Source organism: Mustela lutreola, chromosome 9, assembly GCF_030435805.1.
Source record: "Mustela lutreola isolate mMusLut2 chromosome 9, mMusLut2.pri, whole genome shotgun sequence".
Taxonomy (NCBI): domain Eukaryota; kingdom Metazoa; phylum Chordata; class Mammalia; order Carnivora; family Mustelidae; genus Mustela; species Mustela lutreola.
Genome location: NC_081298.1, coordinates 239184 through 259364, shown reverse-complemented (window position 1 = coordinate 259364; position 20181 = coordinate 239184). Strand labels below are relative to the sequence as shown.

At 62.1% G+C, this 20181-nt stretch overlaps 2 protein-coding genes across 5 annotated transcripts in view; both read left to right on the top strand.

The window, feature by feature from the left end:
- Positions 1-13653, top strand: part of PRPF6 (pre-mRNA processing factor 6) — a 40012-nt gene extending 26359 nt beyond the window's left edge. Inside the window, exons 13-21 of the mRNA XM_059133928.1 lie at positions 2771-2892; positions 4557-4695; positions 6351-6470; positions 6766-6942; positions 7450-7583; positions 8310-8401; positions 10201-10315; positions 12579-12705; positions 13383-13653. Of these exons, the coding sequence (XP_058989911.1) occupies positions 2771-2892; positions 4557-4695; positions 6351-6470; positions 6766-6942; positions 7450-7583; positions 8310-8401; positions 10201-10315; positions 12579-12705; positions 13383-13535 (1179 nt within the window). The 3' untranslated portion in view covers positions 13536-13653. The remainder of the gene's footprint in view (positions 1-2770; positions 2893-4556; positions 4696-6350; positions 6471-6765; positions 6943-7449; positions 7584-8309; positions 8402-10200; positions 10316-12578; positions 12706-13382) is intronic.
- A 140-nt stretch (positions 13654-13793) lies between these two features.
- C9H20orf204 (chromosome 9 C20orf204 homolog) lies at positions 13794-18401 on the top strand. Of its 4 annotated transcripts, none has more exons than XM_059133945.1 (4): positions 13794-15915; positions 16670-16725; positions 17265-17781; positions 17991-18378. In XM_059133945.1, the coding sequence occupies exons 3-4, from the start codon at positions 17313-17315 to the stop codon at positions 18293-18295; spliced, it is 774 nt and encodes a 257-aa protein (XP_058989928.1). In that variant the 5' UTR covers positions 13794-15915; positions 16670-16725; positions 17265-17312; the 3' UTR covers positions 18296-18378. The 4 variants fall into 4 exon arrangements, with proteins under 4 accessions (XP_058989928.1, XP_058989930.1, XP_058989931.1 ...); XM_059133947.1 differs by lacking the exon at positions 16670-16725 and having other exon boundaries at positions 17265-17540; positions 17629-17781; positions 17991-18224; XM_059133948.1 differs by lacking the exon at positions 16670-16725 and having other exon boundaries at positions 15655-15915; positions 17991-18401.
- The last annotated feature ends 1780 nt before the right edge of the window (positions 18402-20181 follow it).

The following is a 20181-nucleotide window of genomic DNA, read 5'->3' as shown; positions in this document are numbered from 1 at the left end:
ATACCTGCAGGGGGCTCTGGTCTGCCTTTGTTTCTCATGAGACTGGCTTTTGTCGGGACAGGCCAGTGACGCCGTGGAGTGCCCCTGATGTAGGTCTCCGTGACGTTTCCGCACTGTGGGGTTGAGGCTTGCATCTCGGCAGGACGTTGGGTCCTCCTGGCCGTGTTGGAAGGTTAGGTGCCCCTTCAGCGCCAGCCAGCTCAAGTGGCGTCTGTCAGATTTCTCCACTGGAAGGTTGCTCTTCTTGTCCTTTGTAATTAATAGGTGCTTTGTGGGGAGACACTCTGAGACTAAACTTCCTGTTTCTTGTCAAACTTTGACCTACTAGTTTGTAGGTCCGTTAATGAGGTTTTCGTCCTGTATTGGTTACTACTGTGGTATTTGCCAAGCGGTGCTTTTCTAAGTAGTGTGTCTTCTACATAGCGTTAGTGTTTATCCGTTGGAATTCTGCGGTCAGGAAGAGCTTTCCTCTGCTCCAGGTTCACTGGGTATTTGCTCCCTTACGTTAGCAGAGACGAAGGATCCTGGCTCCGTTCTGCGGCTTTGCCCTGCCTGCTGGCCTCCCCTGTGTGGAGCTCACCTAACCGCCTCTCGAAGGCTATGCGTGCCTTGACCCCGAGCACAGGGGCCGGCCGCGACGTCCTTTTCTGGGGCCTGTGACCGACGTACGGACTTGTGCACAGTGAATACACTCTTGGTTCTTTAGCGAGTGCAAGACACAGGCCAACGATGATTTTTAAATGCTTCTCACGATGGAACAGTCAAGACGCAAAGTAGAAAGAACCCCATAACACACACGTTCAGTCTGTGCATTGGAGGAAAACCCTGAACGGCGCAAGAGAGTCCCAGTCCCTGGTGGTTGAGCTCCTTTTTATCCTGCGTGTGGCGTCAAACGCTCCACTTCCTTTGATTTTCCGTGTTGTCCTTGACAGCATCAGAGGCCCAGGGAGTCCGGGGTGGGGGACGTCGCCCTGCGGATGTCGGACTGTGAGAGCAGAAGCCCACGAGCCGCTGCAGACTTCTCTTTGTTGGCTCTTGTTTGTGTCCCGGAGCGAGCACAGCTGTCACAGGGCCGCGGGCTTCCGGAGGGAGAGTGGAGTCTCTGTGTTCGAAGCTCCGAGCGTTTTCCTGGTACTCCACCCCTCGGGGACTGGCCCAGGTCACCCACACCCAGGACCCTGGGCAGGTTGTCACGTGATCCTGGCGGCTGAACTAACTGCCCTCAGGATCTTGGTCAGAAGCCACAGGGAGGGGTGTAGACCCGTCTGTGTGGGGTCTCACCCTCACTTTTCCAGGCGCTGCTGGTCAGGACATGCCCAAGACAGGGCCCTTCCTGGTTTCTGTGGTGGTTGAGTCAGATTGAGGCCATGTGGCCAAGGAGCAACCCGGTCTGAACAAGGAGGTCTTAGCTGTGTCCCTGCTCTTTGAGTCCTCCACACCCATTTCCACGCTGGCGGTCTTTGAGCAGCAGGAGGCCTGCTTGCGGCTCTCGGCGAGGACGCGGCTGTCCATCTGGGTGGTGGCCTCAGGGGCGGCCTGTCTGGGTCTGTCTGTGCCATTCTGATGATCACTGTTGCAAAACTTTGTTTCTGACGTGCTTCCTAGTGGCTTTTCGCTTACCTCAAGATACAAAACCCCTTTTGGTACGAGAGTGCTTCCTGCGTGTGCACCGCGTGGAAGAGCCGCGTGCTGGCCTGTCTCCTGTGTGAGGCTCCGCGACCCCAGCTGTCAGCCTGTCCCAGCGGTGTCCCTGGGTTGTGACCATCTAGAGACGTGATCACCACAGATAGTGCCTGGTTCGTGTGTTGCTTGATGCTTACCAGGGAATAAAGTCATTCTTGAGTGACACGTGTTTATGGTAGGTCTGTTTGAGTGGATGGGTTCGTTCTTTTTTAAGCTGCGTTTTTTTTTGTTTTTTTTTTTTTAAATTTTGTTTACTTATTTGACAGTGCCACAGCGAGAGAGGGAACACAAGCAGGGGGAGTGGGAGAGGGAGAAGCCGGCTCCCACTGAGCCAGGCAGCCCGATGTGGGGCTCACGATCAGGACCTGAGCCAAAGGCAGATGCTTAACCCACTGAGCCCCCCAGGCACCCCTGTGCTGCATTTTTTATTGTGTTAAAATACACGTGTCCTGGGGCGCCTGGGGGGCTCAGTCAGACATCTGCCTTCGGCTCAGGTCCTGACCCCAGGGTCCTGGGATCCGAGTCCTACATCAGGCTCCCTGCTTCTCCCACACCCTCTGTCCCACCACCCCACTCATTTGCTCTCTCTCCCAAATAGATAAACAAAATCTTAAAAAAAAAAAAGTACACCTCCCCCCAGCCCCCCGGCCGCGTGTGGCTTGGGGGCTCCAGAGGGCTATGGAGCAGCCGGAACCCGCGTCCGCTCGTGCTCCCGTATGTAGGCGCTTGCTCTGTCTCTGTGACCGCCCGTGTTACAAATTGCTCAGGAGCGTATCTTGTGTCACGGAAGCGCTGTGCTACACCTCGTTTTGGTGAAGGAGCCCGTGTGTGTGGTCTGTGGTCATACAGCTGGCCTCCCCCGCTGGCGGCTGGTGCTGCTGTCCCCCCACAGCGGCTCCCACGGTGGCCCTGGGTGTTTCCCGTGCCCGTCTTCCCGGGCGTCCTTCTCCCGGACCGGGTTTCTCGTTGGTCCTCCCGTGCTGTGACTTCGAGCAGATGCCATCGGGCCTCCTGCTCGGCCGCCTGGGCCTCCTGCTCGGCCGCCTGAGCTGGGCCGGCCTCTCTCACGCCCGTCTCTCCGCCCTAGTGTGTGGCCCACAGCGCGCTGGAGTGTGCACGAGCCGTCTACGCCTACGCCCTGCAGGTGTTCCCCAGCAAGAAGAGCGTGTGGCTGCGGGCTGCGTACTTCGAGAAGAACCACGGCACCAGGTACACGGTGGGGCCCCCGGTGCGGGCGGGCCCTCCACCCCTGCGCGCCCACGGAGCTTCTGACCCCGGCTGGGGCCGAGCTGAACGTAACCCTCACGTCCCCAGAGGCGGACGAGGGCCTCCCTCTGCGATCCGGTTCTCTGCGGTGAGGGGTGGAGGCTTCTGCGGCCCTGGAGGCTGGGCCCTTCTGGCCCCTTCTGTGATAGGGTCCTCACTGCTGTGTAGCTGAGAGTCTGAGCCACCGAGGGTGTCTCTCCATGGCCGTGCCTGCCGCCAAGCTGGTGGATGCCTGGCGGCCAGGGGGTGCCTGGGACAAGGCAGGGGCCCGAAGCCCCTTGTCTGCGCCAGCACCGGCTCCAGCAGTGTGGGCGGCATGGCGTCTGCGCCCGGGCAGGCATGGTTTTCATTTAAAGCTGTGCTGACTGGGGGTTTGGGCTTGTTTTGTGCTCTGAGGAGGTCCTTGACAGTTTTTTCTAATTGTATTCTTTAATTGAAAAAAGCTTTGGGTCCGCCTTATTGGCCGTAGCTGCCGATTAAATTAGGTGTTGCAATTTCTGGTGTTCAGGGGTGCCTCTCTGGGGCACCAGGCCCCTGTCGCTGTGTGCACCCTCTGCCCTCTGCAGCTCTTCCCTGAGCTCGGGTGCTTCGCAGTGGGCAGGCCTCGCTGATTTCTGCAGGCTTCTGCTGGGAGCCCACCGAGGCCCCGCTTTTTTCCTTTCCTGGCGTTGCCGAATCTCAGTCTGCTCAGGGTGTCTGTCCCTGGGGTGTCGCTGAGGCGCCTGTCTCCTCCCCACTCCCACCATCTGCTTGGGTGGTTGAGAATTAACTCGTCTGGGGATGCGTTGAGATGACTCCTGGCTCACCCCTGTGCAAGTTCACCTGGGACATGCCAGGTCCGAGCAGGGCCTCTCCTGGCCCCGTGGTCTGTGGGTGTGTGCCTCCCCGCACTGCTTCCCTTGGTCCTGGGCTCAGGGCACTTCCCTCGCCGCCCCCGGCACCCTTCCCATCTGGTGGACTCCCGGAACGGAATGGCGCGAGGCGGCAGAGCGCTCCCAGTCTGTGGGCCTGGTTCTGGTGTTGTCTGGGAAGCACGGTGTCCTCCGCGGGCTTCACTCCACACAGAGCGAGTCCGTCCTCTTGCCCTCGAGGCCCCAGCGGCCACCAGTGCCGGCGCTGCAGCAAAGGGCCGGCGGCTGTGTGAGCGCCAGGGGCTTCGCACCGGGTAGCCGGGCTGGCGTCGTCTCGCTCGGCAGTGACCGAAGGAACTGCTTTCCGGTCAGACAGTTTCTTTGGATGCCGAAGAGAGGGTTCGGGGTCATAATCTTTATCGGCGGATCTGTGGTTATAGATGAAAAGAGGTCTCCTGTCACCCGGACCGTGAAGTCACCCTTCTCCTCAGGACACCCGACCATAAAAGGGCCCCCGAGAAGTCCCTCCATCGGGCTTTGCCCTGTAACAATGCCTTGCTTTGTAGCACCCTCTTGAGTAGTTACTTTGAGAGCCTTTATGGAGAGAGAAGATCTCCCCACCCTCTCGCCATCGTAAAACCCGGTGAATCATTGACCGCACCGAACTTTGGAGCAGGAACTCCCTTCTCAGCACCCCCGCTGAGGCCGTGAGCACCCCGCGTGCCCTGGTGGTGACTGTGGCCCCCTGTCTTCCAGGGAGTCCCTGGAGGCGCTGCTGCAGAGGGCTGTGGCCCATTGCCCCAAAGCGGAGGTGCTGTGGCTTATGGGCGCCAAGTCCAAGTGGCTGGCGGGGGATGTACCTGCGGCGAGGAGCATCCTGGCTCTGGCCTTCCAGGTGGGTTGGGGCGCCAGCTGGGCCGCAGGGGGAGTGTGCACTTGAACCCCGACCCAGGGCCTGTCGGGGACTGAGGGCTCCAGAGAGCACGTGACCCAAAGCCCTCCCCCTGCTCTTCAGTGGGAGCTGGCCTAAGAGAGGGGATGTGTATGGTCAGGATGCACCCAACTTGGGGTGCTCTACAGGCAGCTGGGGTCCCAGGGCTCCCAAGAGTGGGAGAACAGCCAGCTGGTGGACCTGCCTCTCAGTCATGGCTGCTCACTGGAACCACAGGCTACACGTCCCAGAACGTAGAACGTGGGGCCAACAGGCGGCATTCTCCAGTGAGTGGAGCAGTCACCGGAGACCGCCGTTCCCCACAGAAGAGCACAGTGATGACCTCTTTCCTGCGTGGAAGCGCGGTTGTTGGTCCCTACACTCTGCCCACGGGCCACTGGGTGCAGCCGGGCCCCTCAGGCAGGTGGAGCTGCGCCCGGACAGCTGTGCCCGGCCGGGCTCGTGGCGGCTAAGGGCATGAGCTCAGTGTCCGCAGTTTGCAGCCGCACTGAAGTCCTCGAGGTTCTCATTCCTGGAGAGTTACTATTCAGTGTTCTGGTAGTGTGAGGAAGGTACGACACAGCGATCCACACTTCTGTCGCTCACTCGGTGCTCACAGCTTGCGTTTGTTTTTTTTAAAGATTTTATTTATTTATTTGACGGACAGAGATCACAAGTAGGCAGAGAGGCAGGCAGAGAGAGAGGGGGAGGCAGGCTCCCCGCGGAGCAGAGAGCCGGATGCGGGGCTCGATCCCAGGACCCTGGGATCACAACCTGAGCTGAAGGCAGAGGCTTTAACCCACTGAGCCACCCAGACGCCCCTACAGTTTGTGTTTTTATAAACTGCTGAGTCCAGCGTGAATGTCCATTTGTTGTTGCAACCCTGGCGAGCATGAGAATGATATTTGTCCTTCCTTGAGTAAAGGCCAAGAGAGGGGCCTGGCCTGTGTCTGGCCTTTGACTTTCTGCTGTCCTTTGGAGGACAGCTACGTGTTGAGATTCCTGCTCACAGCTTCTCCTGCCTTATGCCTGGACGCTGCTGCTTGTCCCCAGTACCCCCCTCCGGGTGGCTCCCCTTTTCTTGCTGGTCCCCCTGGGGCTGCCTGCCAGGTCTGTGATGCAGTCAGGCAAGTGTGGCTGGTGGGTGGCTGTGCTTTCTGGAGGCCGTGAGGACCCCACTCCTGGGTCTGCTGGATTCTGCATGTGGCCCAGTCCTAGCCCGTGGGAGCCATCCACACTGTCCGTGATCCCTGGGCATCCTTCCTTCCTGCTCCCCTGGACGCACTGCGATGGCCAGTGCCTTGTCACCAGGCTTGGGAGGGGGTAGGTGTGGCAGATGCACACCGGTGGTTTCGAGAGGCCCCTGGGAAAACGGCTTTGCCACTATCAGTGTTGTTGCCTGGGCGCCTGCAAAGTGGGCTGGCTTGCATTCAGGTAGGTCATCGTTTTGGGGCCAGACCCGACTTTGTCTTCTGTTAGCCCTGGAGAAGGTTGGATCAGAGCGTCCCGCAACAGAGCGAGGCCCAGCCCAGGCCCAGGCTGCCTGCTCTTGATCAAGTGTGACCTAGCCCTGCTCCTGTGTGCGGGTCCCTCCTGACACTGCTGCCCTCTCCCTCCAGGCCAACCCCAACAGCGAGGAGATCTGGCTGGCCGCCGTGAAGCTGGAGTCTGAGAACAACGAATACGAGCGAGCCCGGCGTCTGCTGGCCAAGGCGCGGAGTAGCGCGCCCACTGCCCGGGTGAGCGGCCTGTGGCCTCAGGAGGGTGTGAGGTGCCCGCTGAGGCCACGGTACTGTAGTCTTGGTGGTTCACCCTGGACTTTGAGATGCGATGCAGGGCACGGGAAGCCGCTCACAAAGGTCTGTGGGGCACGGCGGGGCCGATGGCGTTTGAGGGGAGCCGTGGCGTGAAGCCAGGGTCATCCCAGCGGGGGGCGCCTGGCCGGGCCGGGCCCTGCGTGGGAGGTGACCGTGCCGTCCAGACACGCGGTGGGTGCGGGGACGGGGGCCGTCTGACGGCGGGCCTGCCGCGCAGGTGTTCATGAAGTCCGTGAAGCTGGAGTGGGTGCTGGGGAACCTCACGGCGGCCCAGGAGCTGTGTGAGGAGGCTCTGAAGCACTATGAGGACTTCCCCAAGCTGTGGATGATGAAGGGGCAGATCGAGGAGCAAGAAGAGCTGCCGGAGAAGGCTCGGGAGGCCTACGGCCAGGGGGTGAGCCTGGGGCTCGGGAGGCCCACGGCCAGGGGGTGAGCCTGGGGCTCGGGCTGCCCCTCAGAACTGGCCCTTGCAGACAGGACCCTGGGCTCCAGGGTGCCGTCCGTCTCCCCTGGTGTGGGAATGGGAGGCCCGGGGCTCAGTGACTCGCTTGGGCCCCAGCCAGGAGAGTGGTAGCAGGGCGAGACCTAGAACCCCTGGAACCCTCACTCAGGCCTATGTGTCTCCTGCGAAACTTCGTGCCCTGCATGCAGGGAAGCGTGGGTCGCACCACACTTAACGTAAGGGCTGCCGTGTACACTCCCCGTATGCACGCATGCACATGCCCCGGCAATGCACTTAAAGCCCCACACCCAGGCATGAAACGGGCAGGTCTCTGTGGATGTAAGCGCGTGCCCCCCGACACACACGCAACCCATCCCAGCCCAAGGGGCTGGCCGTAGCTCTCACAACCCCTCCTTGACACCCACCGAGCCCACTTCTGCTTGTCTTTGTTGTCTGTAGTTGAAGAAATGTCCGCACTCCACCCCTCTGTGGCTCCTGCTTTCTCGGCTGGAGGAGAAGGTTGGGCAGCTGACCCGAGCTCGGGCCATCCTGGAGAAGTCGCGCCTGAAGAACCCAAAGAACCCAGGCCTGTGGTGCGTCCCGGCGGCCCCACGGCCTCCGATGGGCCATCGGCCCACAGTTGCTCCTGCGCTGCAGTGTTTCCGGCTTGGGCCCAGGGGAAGGGGGGCAGGTGCTGGCTGTGAGGAGGCTCAGTTCCTGCCTTGGGAGCGCTCGGCCTGGACACTCAGACTGGTCTGTGGAGAGTTGGGTGCTCTGGCAGAAGGTGCCCAGGGGAGCCAGGAGCTAACAATGGGGGAGCCGACTGGATGCGGCCAGGGAGGCAGACCCCACAGCAGAGGGGAGGTGTAGAGGAGGCTTTAAGGAGCCAACAGGAGGTCAGGCGAGGATGGCCTTCGGCTGTGCTCACGGAGAGGGCTTGTGTAGGGCTCATAATGTCAGGGCTGGGGCCTGGCGGTTCCCAAAGGAGACCCCAGAAAGATGGGCAGGTTCTGGACACCGCTGATGTGGTGCTCCCCATCCCGGCGACGACGGCATGCCGGCCGGACCCTCGTCCTGCACGTTTCCTCGCGCCTGCGTGATGTCGAGCTCCCAGGCCTTGGCTGTGGCGGTGGCCGCCGAGGGCCCTCATGGGGGGGGGGGGGGGCACCAGTGCCTCGCTTCTCTGGCGGGAGAGCTCCACCTGGCCGGGCTGGGAGCCCCAGCCCCAGGGCGTCCCGGGAACTTCGGAACTGCAGCTGGGCTTGTCCTGAGGCTGCACGCGTGGGTGCCCGACCATCTCTGTGGGCCCCGTTTCTCAGGCTGGAGTCCGTCAGGCTGGAGTACCGTGCGGGGCTGAAGAACATCGCGAACACGCTGATGGCCAAGGCGCTGCAGGAGTGCCCCAGCTCCGGTAAGCGGCCCCCTGGCTCCCGGGCCGGCCCGGCGGCGGCATTTCCTGAGGGAGCAGGGTTCAGGCTCAGAAATGTTCGTGAAGTGTGTCGTCGGTCAAAGTTCCAGCTCTCCGTGCTCTTGCAGACCCGATCCTTGTCTCCAGTGCTCGGCAGGGGGACTTTGACTTCCTGTTCTGAAGCGCCCCATTGCTTTTTCTTCTGAAACCGAATTTCCATGATCTCACCCTGCATCTAAATGTACCTGTAGCATGAACGCATTTGGAGTTCAAAAAAGATACTAAAAATCATCTGTAGGGGCCCCTGGCTCAGTCAGTTTAGCTTCTGACTCTTTTTTTTTTTTTTTTTTTTTTTAAAGATTTTATTTATCTATTTGACAGAGAGAGATCATAAGTAGGCAGAGAGGCAGGCAGAGAGAGAGAGAGGGGGAAGCAGGCTCCCTGCTGAGCAGAGAGCCCGATGCGGGACTCAATCCCAGGACCCCGAGATCATGACCTGAGCCGAAGGCAGCGGCTTAACCCACTGAGCCACCCAGGCGCCCCTAGCTTCTGACTCTTGACCTCGGGTTGTGAGTTCAAGCCCTACAGTGGGTCTAGAGATTACTCAAAAGTAATTTTTTAAAAAATCCACTGTAAGTCCACTACTGAGAAATTGTTGCTTTTAGCTTATTTGTGCTATTACAGTGTGTGTTACTGTATACAACGGAAGTTCTTTTATGTTTAGTGTTGTGCCTTGTTTTAAAAACTGAAAGTTTTGTTTTAAGATTTTATTTATTGGGCGCCTGGGTGGCTCAGTGGGTTAAGCCGCTGCCTTCGGCTCAGGTCATGATCTCAGGGTCCTGGGATCGAGTCCCGCATCGGGCTCTCTGCTCAGCAGGGAGCCTGCTTCCTCCTCTCTCTCTCTCTGCCTGCCTCTCTGCCTACTTGTGATCTCTCTCTGTCAAATAAATAAATAAAATCTTTAAAAAAAAAAAAAAAAAAAAGATTTTATTTATTTTGGGGAGCCTGGGTGGCTCAGTGGGTTAAGCCTCTGCCTTCAGCTCAGGTCATGATCTCAGGGTTCTGGGATTGAGCCCCGCATCGGGCTCTCTGCTCAGCGGGGAGCCTGCTTCCTCCTCTCTCTCTGCTGCCTGCCTCTCTGCCTACTTGTGATCTCTGTCTGTCAAATAAGTAAATAAAATTTAAAAAAAAATTTTTATTTGTTTTAAGATTTGAGACAGCGAGAGGCAAAGAGAGCACAAGCAGGAGGGCGGGCTGGAAGCAGAGGGAGAAGCAGACTCCTGAAGTTGGGGCTCAGTCCCAGGATCTTGAGATCATGACCTGAGCTAAAGACAGCTGCTTAACTGACTGAGCCACCCAAATCTTCAAGAAAGTAAATTTTTTAGTGGCTTCATAAAATGTACCCATGTGGGTATACCAGAACTATACCACTCCCCCGTCGGTCCGTTTGAATCTTTACTAGCATTTCTGCTTGTTTTGTCGTGGTGAACCCCCGGATGTGGAATTACAGAGTTGGCGGGAGTGAATCTCACAGGTCTGGAGCTCGTCCAGCCCAGTCACTGCCGGAGAGTTGTCGGGCCTGTGCCCTCGGGGCTGCTGTGCGGCGGGCGGGCAGGGCAGCCTGTGTGGCTCTCTCTAGGCAGGCCCGGTGGGCAGACATGTGGGAAGACCTAGCCGCAGTCTGAGGACACCCCGGGTTAGGGTCTTGGCCAACCCCTCTTGGGGTAGCCTGCTCGTGGACAGGTCGCTCCTGACAGCAGAGGCGGGGTCCGAGTGGTGGTGTCCTTGTGTCTGAATTGCAGGTGTCCTGTGGTCGGAAGCCATCTTTCTTGAGGCAAGGCCCCAGAGGAAGACCAAGAGCGTGGATGCCCTGAAGAAGTGTGAGCACGACCCCCACGTCCTCCTGGCTGTGGCCAAGTGAGTGGGGGGTTCCTCGGGGGGTGGCTGAGCCTTGGGACCTGATGGAACCTCTTAGAGTCCTTGGCCACCAGAGCTCCATGATAAAGCACTTTTTCTTTGACCCAGAGCAGCCCTGTCTGTGGGCAGAGGCCATGCAGCCCTGTGCTGACCCGATGGCGGAGGCCGACCCTGACCACGAACGGGCAGCTTCCTCTGGGCCCGGCCTCCTTCCTTCCATCCTGACCCTTCTGATGGGACGGGCACTTTTAAAGTGGCACTTCACGCCTGCACTGTCCTGAGTTGTAGGAGACAAACCTGCTCACGATGGTCCACACAGAATTGAAGTAATAAGCGGAGCAAGGGGCTCTGGGCGGGTTTTCTCGTGGGAGGGAGAAAGCAGAGAGCTTCACCTTGGTGATCTCAAGGACGGTCCAGGGTCTGTCTGTCAGGCCCAGTCAGTCTGCCTGGGGGCGCAGAGATGCATGGACTGGAGACCATCGTTCCTCCGGGGTGCATGAGCCTGAGAGCAAGAGGAGTGACCCCAGTGACCCCACTCCATCAGCTCGAGTGTCCAGGGCTGGGTCAGGAGCGTCCTGGGGAGCCATTTGGTGTGCAGGGCAGGGCCTTGGGAAGATCTAGTGACATTGTGGCTGGTGCTTGGGGGGCCTGAGAGCCGGGTGGGGGTTGGGTATGTTCAGAGGAGGCTGGGAGGTGACTGGTTGGTTTGAGGTGGACGGTCATCAGGAAGAGCCTTGACTGGGCTCCCAGGACTGCTGCTCCGGCCTCACCTCGGGGAGGCAGCACGTGTGGCCCTGGAGCTCCCGCGTGCTGCCGTCGCCCAGAGCCAGAGTCTGGCCTACCCCAGGGGAATATACGGGCCCTACTCCCTCGGGTCCTGCAGGGCATGTCGCCAGCCGCTGCGAGGCTGAGGGCACCGCGCCTGGAGGCTTCCCACCCACCAGCTCCTAAGGCCCAGCCTGAGCCCGCTGGGGACCCCTCCCTCCTGCCTGTGCTTCCGCCTCCGGGAGTGACTGTTATGTATGACTCCCTGATAGGGCGGCCATAAACCCTCGTAAAAGGCTTTGCAAAGTCAATAAGTCACTCCTTGCTGTTCTTAGGTTGCTGTTCTGAGTACCTGCTATCAGGGTTTGTGCTCTTTAAGTCATAGTTTATCTAACATCGAGCAATTAAGAATACCACAAGGCTTAAAAAACAATCAAGCTATCAGGGCACAAAATCACTCTGTGTTGTAACTGAGGCTGTTCCAAGCAGCTGCCTGACCCTCGGGCTGGTGGTGCGGGTGGTGCCGGGTGCTGCTCTGGGGCCTGTGGCTATGGGGCCAGAGGGGCTTGAGGAACAGCCCCCTGGAGCTCCGGGCAGTCAGAGGGTCACCCCGCTCCCCCTCCTGCCTGCACTGGCATGTTGGGAGGGTGCTCACGGGTCCTCGTTTGGTTTCCGAACTTCCTCGCTCGTGGCTTCTAGCATGGGCTTGGTTTTCGGATGTCCGCGTCTGCTGCGGGTTCAGGTACCTGGGGCTGACCCAAGGCCTGTCTTGTCAGGTGGGCTGGGTCCTGCCGGAGGCGGCCAGAGGTGGGCAGAATGACCCCGAAGGTGTCCATTGACGAGCAGGTTGAAACTTCACTTTCTCTGATCAAAGCCTTAATTTAGGTTTTTGTCAGGTTTACGTTGATCCTCTAGTGTTTCATCCAGAGGAAGGTAATGACTTACAGGAACCAAGTTCTTTTTTTTTTTTTTTAAAGATTTTATTTATTTATTTGACAGGGAGAGATTACAAGTAGGCAGAGAGGCAGGCAGAGAGAGAGAGGAGGAAGCAGGCTCCCTGCTGAGCAGAGAGCCCGATGTGGGACTCGATCCCAGGACCCTGAGATCATGACCTGAGCCGAAGGCAGCGGCTTAACCCACTGAGCCACCCAGGCGCCCCAGGAACCAAGTTCTTGTGTGTGGGTTTTTTAAGAAATAGCTGTTTAGACCCCTGAAGGACGGCTGAAGGTTAGTGACTTGGAGCGACCCCCAGGGAGCCAGGCAGGCGCCATTCCTCAGCCCTCCTGTTGGGAGCCTGGGGGCTCGCCAGGGAGAGGGGCAGAGTCTGCTGGCCACCACAGGCCCTGGGCTCGCCGTCTGCCTCTCGCACGGGCGAGCTGTAGCCAGAGGAGGCCAGGGCTGGGCCGTGCCCGGGCCCTCTGTGGCTTACGCTGGCCAGCACCGCTCAGGCACCCAGACGACACCACTTACGGGTCCCCGCACCGATGCTTCCGGACAGGCTGTTCTGGAGTGAGCGGAAGATCACCAAGGCCAGGGAGTGGTTCCACCGCACGGTCAAGATCGACTCGGACCTGGGGGACGCTTGGGCCTTCTTCTACAAGTTTGAGCTGCAGCATGGTACAGAGGTGAGGCGCCGCGCACGGTGGCCAGCGACTGGAGTGTAGCCTCACAGTAGCAATGGGGGTGGTGTTCAGGCCCTAAAGATTCACCTCGTGCCCCAGCGAGTTTTGTCCTACACATGAGCCCGGGGGCAGCGTGCTGGGAAGCCTAGGCAGCAGCCACTCGTCCCCACCGCTCCCAGCACTAAACGCTGTCAAAGCTGTGCTCGTGGGGGTGGGGGATAGGCTGTCCTGGGGTCCCCACAGGAGGTGCCGGTGCCGCTCTGGGGCCTGTGGCTATGGGGCCAGAGGGGCTTGAGGAACAGCCCCCTGGAGCTCCGGGCAGTCAGAGGGTCACCCTGCTCCCCCTCCTGCCTGTACTGGCGTGTTGGGAGGGTGCTCACGGGTCCTCGTGGAGCTGTGCCACGTGGGATCGGGGCAGCGCCTTATGCAGAGAAGGCAGGCTCGGGGCAATTGGGCATGGCACAGACATGGGCTGGACTTGGCTCCGCCCGTGTGTGCTGAAATCAGCTCTGGGGAGGGTCCATGTGGTGGGGCTTGCCCCCTGGCGGAGGGACCATCTCGATGAACACACGGGAAAGATGGCTCTGCCCCCAGCCAGGCCCGTGCCTGTGGAGCTGGGTGAGCGTGGTGGGCCGCGCAGGGGGCTTGCCTGACTCGCATGCCCGCTGGTCCCGGCCCAGGAGCAGCGAGAGGAGGTGAGGAGGCGCTGTGAGAACGCCGAGCCCCGGCACGGGGAGCTGTGGTGCGCTGTGTCCAAGGACATCGCCAACTGGCAGAGGAAGATCGGGGAGATCCTCGTGCTGGTGGCGGCCCACATCAGGAACACCTTCTGATGGTCCTTCCAGGCCCTGTGGCCGCGGCCCTTGGGGCAGCACGTGCAGGAGCACGGAGTGGTGGGGCCCTGAGCTGTCTGTCCTGCTCTTTAATTAAAAGTTTTCCAGGTAGTGTGTCCGGGTTGGTGCCCTGCAGGTTTTCTCCGCGCCGCCTCCCCCCACGAGCAGACTCAGGTTTGCGACCCCAGTCGGCTCACTGAGGTTCTTGTTTTCACGGGGGCCACTTGCAGACGGCCTCTGTCCCTCAGAGGAAGCTGTGTGCCTCCCTGGGAGAAGGGGCTGAGCACATCCCGTTCTGGGAGCAGCTGGGACAGGCTCTCCTGGGGACTCATTTGTCCCCTTTGGGTGGGGGGCACCCTGCAGGTCTGCCCTCCAGGGTAGGTAACTTTCCTAAGCGATGCAGACACCAGGCCCCACTTCTAACATGCCTTCCACAGTGTGTTGCTGAGGGTAACTGTGAGGCCCCTCGGGTGTGTGCTGAAGGGAAATGTTACCAGGACGCGATTTTCTCACTTGCATGTGGATGAGTTTTTGCTGATTTATAATCAGCAGTTTAGCTCTGAAGCGCGTAGAACCGCGCATATCTCTGGGTTGAAAGATGCGTGACCTGGGGGGCTCAGCGTGTTCTCACTGCGAATGCTGTGTGAGGACCAAGGCCTTGCTCGGGCTCTGGACCCTGAGTGTGTGTCCATCTGGAAACCAGCGGATTCTCTTAGAAGGGTGCAGACATGTGGCCAGAGGCTGTGGGTTGCCGGGAGGCCGTGGGCCGGGGAGAGGAGATGCTGGTTGTTCTGTACAGGGTGGGGAAGAGTCGCGGGCGGCTGCTCCCCCATGTTCATGCGAGAAGATGGCCCCTGGCTGACGTGGATGAGGGGGCCCGTGGTGGGGCTCAGGCACGACCCATGGCTCAGCCCTCCCCGGGTGGCCCGGGTTGGGGAGCGCTTGCCTTGACATTGCTCCTGAGGCACACGCACCTTTGCCTGGAGAGCGCAGGCCCTGCTGGGTCCACCGCTGATGTGCTGGGAGCCCAAGGACGCCACCAGCCCAGAGTGGGCAGCAGACCACCCGTGTGGCCTGGGTCCCCCTCATAGACTGTGGGTGGGAGACGCCTCCTCTTCTTCTCAGCCCGAGGAGGGCCAGGCCTGAGAAGCCATGTGGGGAGGCTCACAGGGTCTTCACGGGGACTGAGACTCCTTCCGTCTCCTGGAGGAGGTGAGGGGGACCCTGCCTGTTACACTGAAGACGGGGTCCTGAAGCTTTGGAGACCTTGAAGACCGGCCAGTTCCTACACAGACATAGAAGCCAGGGCCCTGGCAGAAACCGTGACTCGGCCACGGTCGTGGGGGTGGCTGGCACCCTTCTGTGCCCTGAGATGGACATGGCTTCTCCCCCACACCCCTCTGAGCTCACTGTCAGGTGAGGCCTTCTGCAGAGTCCTTGGAAAGTTCCATTGCGTCTGGACCATCCGGTGTGAATGTCGTCTTCTCCTTTGGACGGGGGTCGTTTGCTCTGAAGTACTGAGACCACTTTCCTCCCCGGGAAAAAAACAGACCTTGGGTTTTCTGTAGCTGACACTTCTTCAGTTCCAGCTCAGGGCACGCTGGCTTCTGGAGGCTGCCCTTGGTCTGCGGTGCGGGCTGGAGGGATGACCAGCTGGGCACCGCCACGCAGGGGTGTGGTGGCCCAGCTCTGGGAGAGCCTTTTTTGGCAAGCGGCCACGACTGCCCCCAGCAGAAGACCCCGTCAGCCCAGGAGAGCTGAGCGGCAGGAGGAGCCTGGGACATGCCACACCTGGGACCTGCGGGGGCCGGTGTCTGTGTCGGGGGCCGGGGCTTAGGCCCACCTCCCCTCCTGCCGGCAGCCAGGTTCCCAGGAGGCAGCACCTACTGACCGCCGAGGAAGGCCGCCGTGGAGGGCTGCACAGGCCCTTGGCCTCTTCTGGCTGCCCGCCCCCACCCCCTGCAGCTGGGCCCTGCTCTGCCCACCAGACACCCCACCGCTACCTCAGCGGAGCGTATCTTCCCGGGGCTGGTGGCTTAGTCCGAGACCCACTGGGTGGGAAGAGAGCCCGCAGCTGCCGGGCTCCAGGGGCAGGTTCACTGAAGAAGCAGTTGGATAGGAGGTGGGGGAGGGAGGGGAGGGCTGGGATCCTGGGGCCTCCCTCCCGCTCCCTCCCTCCTGTGCTCCGGGGAGCCAACTTCAAAAGCCGCCTCTGCCTGCCGCCAGCCGCCCTGCCGCAGCCTGTCCTGGGAAGCCCTGCTGGCCAGGCCGGGAGCAGGAGGCCCTGGAGCGGCAGCCGCACCCCCTACCTGAGGACCCAGGGTCATGTGGAAGGCCCACCGCCGGGAGTGAGGGCGGGCCTCGCCCCGAGAGGCCCATGGTGAGCTGCGCTGGGCAGTCGAGGGGGCTCACCCACGGCTGCACTGCGGAGGGTTGGGGAGGGAGTGCAGCCTGAGGGAGGCTCTGTGACCCTCTGTGCCCTCCTGGGAAATCCCCCTCGGTTCCGGTCCCCTCGGCCTGCCAGACCTGGCCCTGGGTGCTCTTGCCTGTTGTTCCTGGTGGGGGTGGGGGGCGTGGGGAAGGACGGGGTCTCCTGGCCCCCCAGGTCAGCCTCCTGGTGCCATGGGCGCATGGCTCTCCCTTCAGCACCCACAGCTCTGGCTTTGGCTGGGACCTCTGACCGGCTGGGCATGCCTGAGGGCAGCCTGGAGGAGGGGCTGGGACAGATAGAGTCTGCTCCTCCTGCCAGGCCACCCCCCGGGGCTCTGCCGATGGGGTGCTGCTCAGTCAGGCTCACCCCTGGGCCGGGAAGCGGAGTCGAGTCCTGCGTCTCACTGGCTTCGCAGGATTAATTTTCCAGTGGCTGTTGGACTCTTGCCTGGGGGCCTAAGGGTGGGTGTGTGGCCCGGGGTCTGGGAACTAACTGCTCTCTGAGTTTGGTGCTTGGGGTTCTGGGTGGGGGCGGGCTTCTCCCCCAGCCAGGCCCTTCTGGAGGGGGAGGCCTGGAGAAAGGTGGTGGGGCCACAATGCGGCCCCTTCCTCCCTTGCCTCTGGGGGTTTCCCCAAGCCTTCCCCTCCCAAAGGGGTGTGGCCTTGAGCTCTGAGCCCTCAGCCTTGTCCTGGTTGGGCTGCAGGTGCAGGGGTACCCGGTTTCCCATGGCTGTGAGAGCTGGTTGTGACGGATCTGTTGGTGAGCAGTGGGAGTAGGTCAGTTCTGCCCCTGCTCTGGGGACCCCCAAGTGAGCCGAGCTCTGGGGAGCAGGGGCTGCTCATCTGGAAGAGAGCCTGGCTCTGCTGGGGGTTGTGTTGGGAAGTGTGGGGATGAGTTCAGGCATGGCCCGGGGAGAGGCTGTCACTAGACCGAGGTCAGCCCTGCCCCGCAGCCTTGCAGGCTCTTGGCCCTGTGCTTCTGCCTCTGGAGCCCCTGTCCCCTCCTGGCTCAGTGGGCCTGCCTTCCCAGCGCCCTGCCCCGCGCCCATATCATCCACCCCACCCATCTCTGCATGAGCGCTGAGCTGTCTGGTGTGCAGGCCCCACTGCCTGCCTGTCCTGCTAGATCCATGCCTAGTCCTGAATGGCACAGTGACAGCTCCGTTGTAGACCAGCTCTGAGACCCCAGGGGATGGCTGTCTTGGGGGACTGTCCGAAGCAAAGTGCCTGAGGGGTGGCCAGAGGGGAGGCCCCCTGCACAGGCCCAGGCGCCCCACCCTGACGCCGAGTCCCTTCCAGGTGCCTCCCAAGCCTGCGCTCTGGGCAATCCTGCTGGCTCTGCTGGGAATGGCGCCAGGCCAGTCGGGGCTCCGCACCTGCAGCGTCCCTGACGTGCTCCGCCACTACCGCGCCGTCATCTTTGAGGACTTGCAGGCAGCTGTGAGGCAGGCTGGGCCAGGGGCAGAGTGGCCGGGGCCAGGCTCCCCACACCTCCCTTTCATTCACAAAAACCTGACTGGAGCTGCGCGCCCGGGATGGCGGGGCCTGGGGGGGGCGGTCTGCAGTGCCCAGAAGGTACGGAGTCCACGCCCCCAGTCCTGCCCTCCGGGGGCCTCCCCACAGGGCTCTCCCCAGCCCCCACTTGCCTCCCTCCCTTCCCCAGGAGCACGGTATCCTACTGTCTATCGCGTCCCTGGGTCGGACCCTGCGCAGGGTGGTGGCCCGGGGCCGCCGCGGGGCCCTGGAGAAGGCAGCGTGGACCGTCGCCATGCGCACCGAGGCGGTGATGCGGCGCCACTGCGGGACGCTGAGCCAGGTGCGTGGGCCCACAGCCGGGTCCCTCCCCTTCCACGGGCGCCCCCCCCCCCCGCCGCACCGCGCCTCCCGTGGCACAGTGACAGCTCCGTTGTCCCAGACGGGGGCACCGTCTGGGAGCTCCAGGGGCCAGACGCGAGCCTGGGGGTGGGGGTGGGGGCGGGGACGGCGGGGACCGTGGGCGCTCGCTGACCGTCCCGTCCCCGACAGCGGAGCCGGCGGCCCAAGACGCGCCCTCCCCGGAGTCGCCGCGGCCGGAGGCGGCTCCTCGTGCGCGCCCTGGACGCCGTCGCCACCTGCTGGGAGAAACTCTTCGCGCTGCGGGCGGCGGCCCCCGGGGGTCCCTAGCGCGCGTCCTGCGCGGGCCCAGGAGCAGCCGGCGGGGCTGCGGGGCCTGGGCTCGGGCTTCGTTTGCGGCCGAGCGCGGTCCCTCCCTCCGGTGGGCCCCGCGCGGGGTCCCGGCCCCTCCCGCGCCGCGGCCAGCGCTCCTCCGAGGGCCCGAGACCTGGAGATGATGCCCCCGGACGCCAGGCCAGGACTCAATAAACTGCTGGTGCTGCGACCGGTCGTCTTCCTTCGCCCCCGCATCTGCGGCCGCGGGGAGGGGGCGCTGGGGGCCGCGCGGCACCCGCCCGCGGAGCCGGCCCGCGCCCCGCACCTGCGCGAGGACCGCGGCGCTGCGCTCCCGGCCTTGGGCAGCAGGGGGCGGTCGGGACGCCCCTTCCCGGCGGTCGGCCCGGGCGGACGCGGGGTGCGGGTGGGGGTGGGGGCTCCGGCGGGCCCTGAAATGTCCGGTATCCGTCCTGCTCCGCTCTGGAGTGGGGGAAGGGGCGGACACGGAGGGGAAGAGAAGGCCGAGCTTTGTGAATTCAGAGCAAAACAACCGGATAAAGGAAACAGGCCTGAAGGGAAGCCGGAGCCGCTGGCCCTGGCTGCAAGTGGGGCCAGGCCGTTTCCTGCGGCCCCGGGAGGGCCGGCCACCGCCCCCTCTCTGGACGCGGACAGGCTGGTCAGGGTTCCACTCTTGTGCTCTGGGACCGTATGTTTGCCTGGCAGGGTCCGGGGCTGACCCTGGACGCCCCCAGCCACAGACGCAGAGACGGGGGTGTGCACGGCCCCCTCCCCAATCACACCCGATGGGGAGGGAGAGAGGGTCAGCTAGAGAGAGCCCCTGGCCAAGGAGGACGCCTGGTGGACCCAACACCCATCACACTCTTCTGTGGATGCTGGACGGACCCAGCAGGCACCAGAGCAGGCCTTGCCTCTGGGGTACCCTGGCAGAGCAGAGACAAGCGGGGGGTTCAGAAGGCCGCAGTGGCGGGGCAGTCCCCACTAGCACAATGTGAAGAGCTGGACTAGCTGACCTGGACCCAGCTCCCCGCTGCACACGTGTGAGCACATTCAGTCTGTGCGACAGAACAAGGGTCCCTGATGAGACCCAGGCCCTGGGAGGTCATCCCTTGTCCCAAAGCCTTAAGAGCTGGGCAAGACCCAGGCCCGGAGCACGGTTACGGCCCATGTGCGCCCTGTGCGCGGGGCGGGGAGCCAAGCTTCCCAGACCTCAGGGGACCGCCAGTCGCCTGCCACCACAGTGTGAAGCTGCCCTGGGGGCCCCGTCGCGGTGAGGGGTGCACCTACGGTGCAGGTACCCTGTGCCCCGTGGAGCATTCCACGGCTCAGGTGTCTGCAGCCCGCGCTCTGTGAGTGTGCCATGGTCTGGAGCTCGAGGCCGCGGGAGGAGGCTCAGTCGGGCTGAGAAAGCAGCCCAGGGCTGGAGGGTCTAAGCGGAGGGCGGGTGCTGGAATCCAGATCATGAAAGAACCCTATAGCTTGCACGGACATGGAATGTGGGGTTTGGGGCCGTGTGGTGGAGGTGGGGCCAAAGGAGGTGGTTTGGACTGGGGCGGGTGAGGAGTGACCCAGGCAATGCCAGGGTCCTGGCCCGAGTGCCTGGGTGTGTCCTCGTGTGGGCTTGGAGAGGCCTGACGGAGGAGCGGACGTGGGTGTTGTGGCCCCCTTCGCTGGACTCCTCTGCCCTTGCCTGCATGTCGGGGTGGCAGGAAAAGTCCCAGTTTGGTTGGAGCATCAGTTAGGGGGCCACCAAGTTGAGGGCGGAAGGTCAGTAAGAGAGTGTAAGGGTGTGGGTGTAGGAACAGGAGGGGGACAGGCTCTCCATGGAGGCCCCCACCCTGCTCCTGTTTGCCAACAGTCTCCCTGCACCGACGTCCGGCCCAGACCCAGAGCCTGAGGCGACAGCATTCCTCTCCAAGTGGCATCAGAGCACAACTTCTGGGGCGTCAGGCCTACTGTCCACCCACGGTTCCCCCTTCCCACTGCTGAGAGCAACCAGGCCGTTCCTGGGAGGGGTGGGTGGCGAGGGGGCAGCCCCTCCATCTGCCAA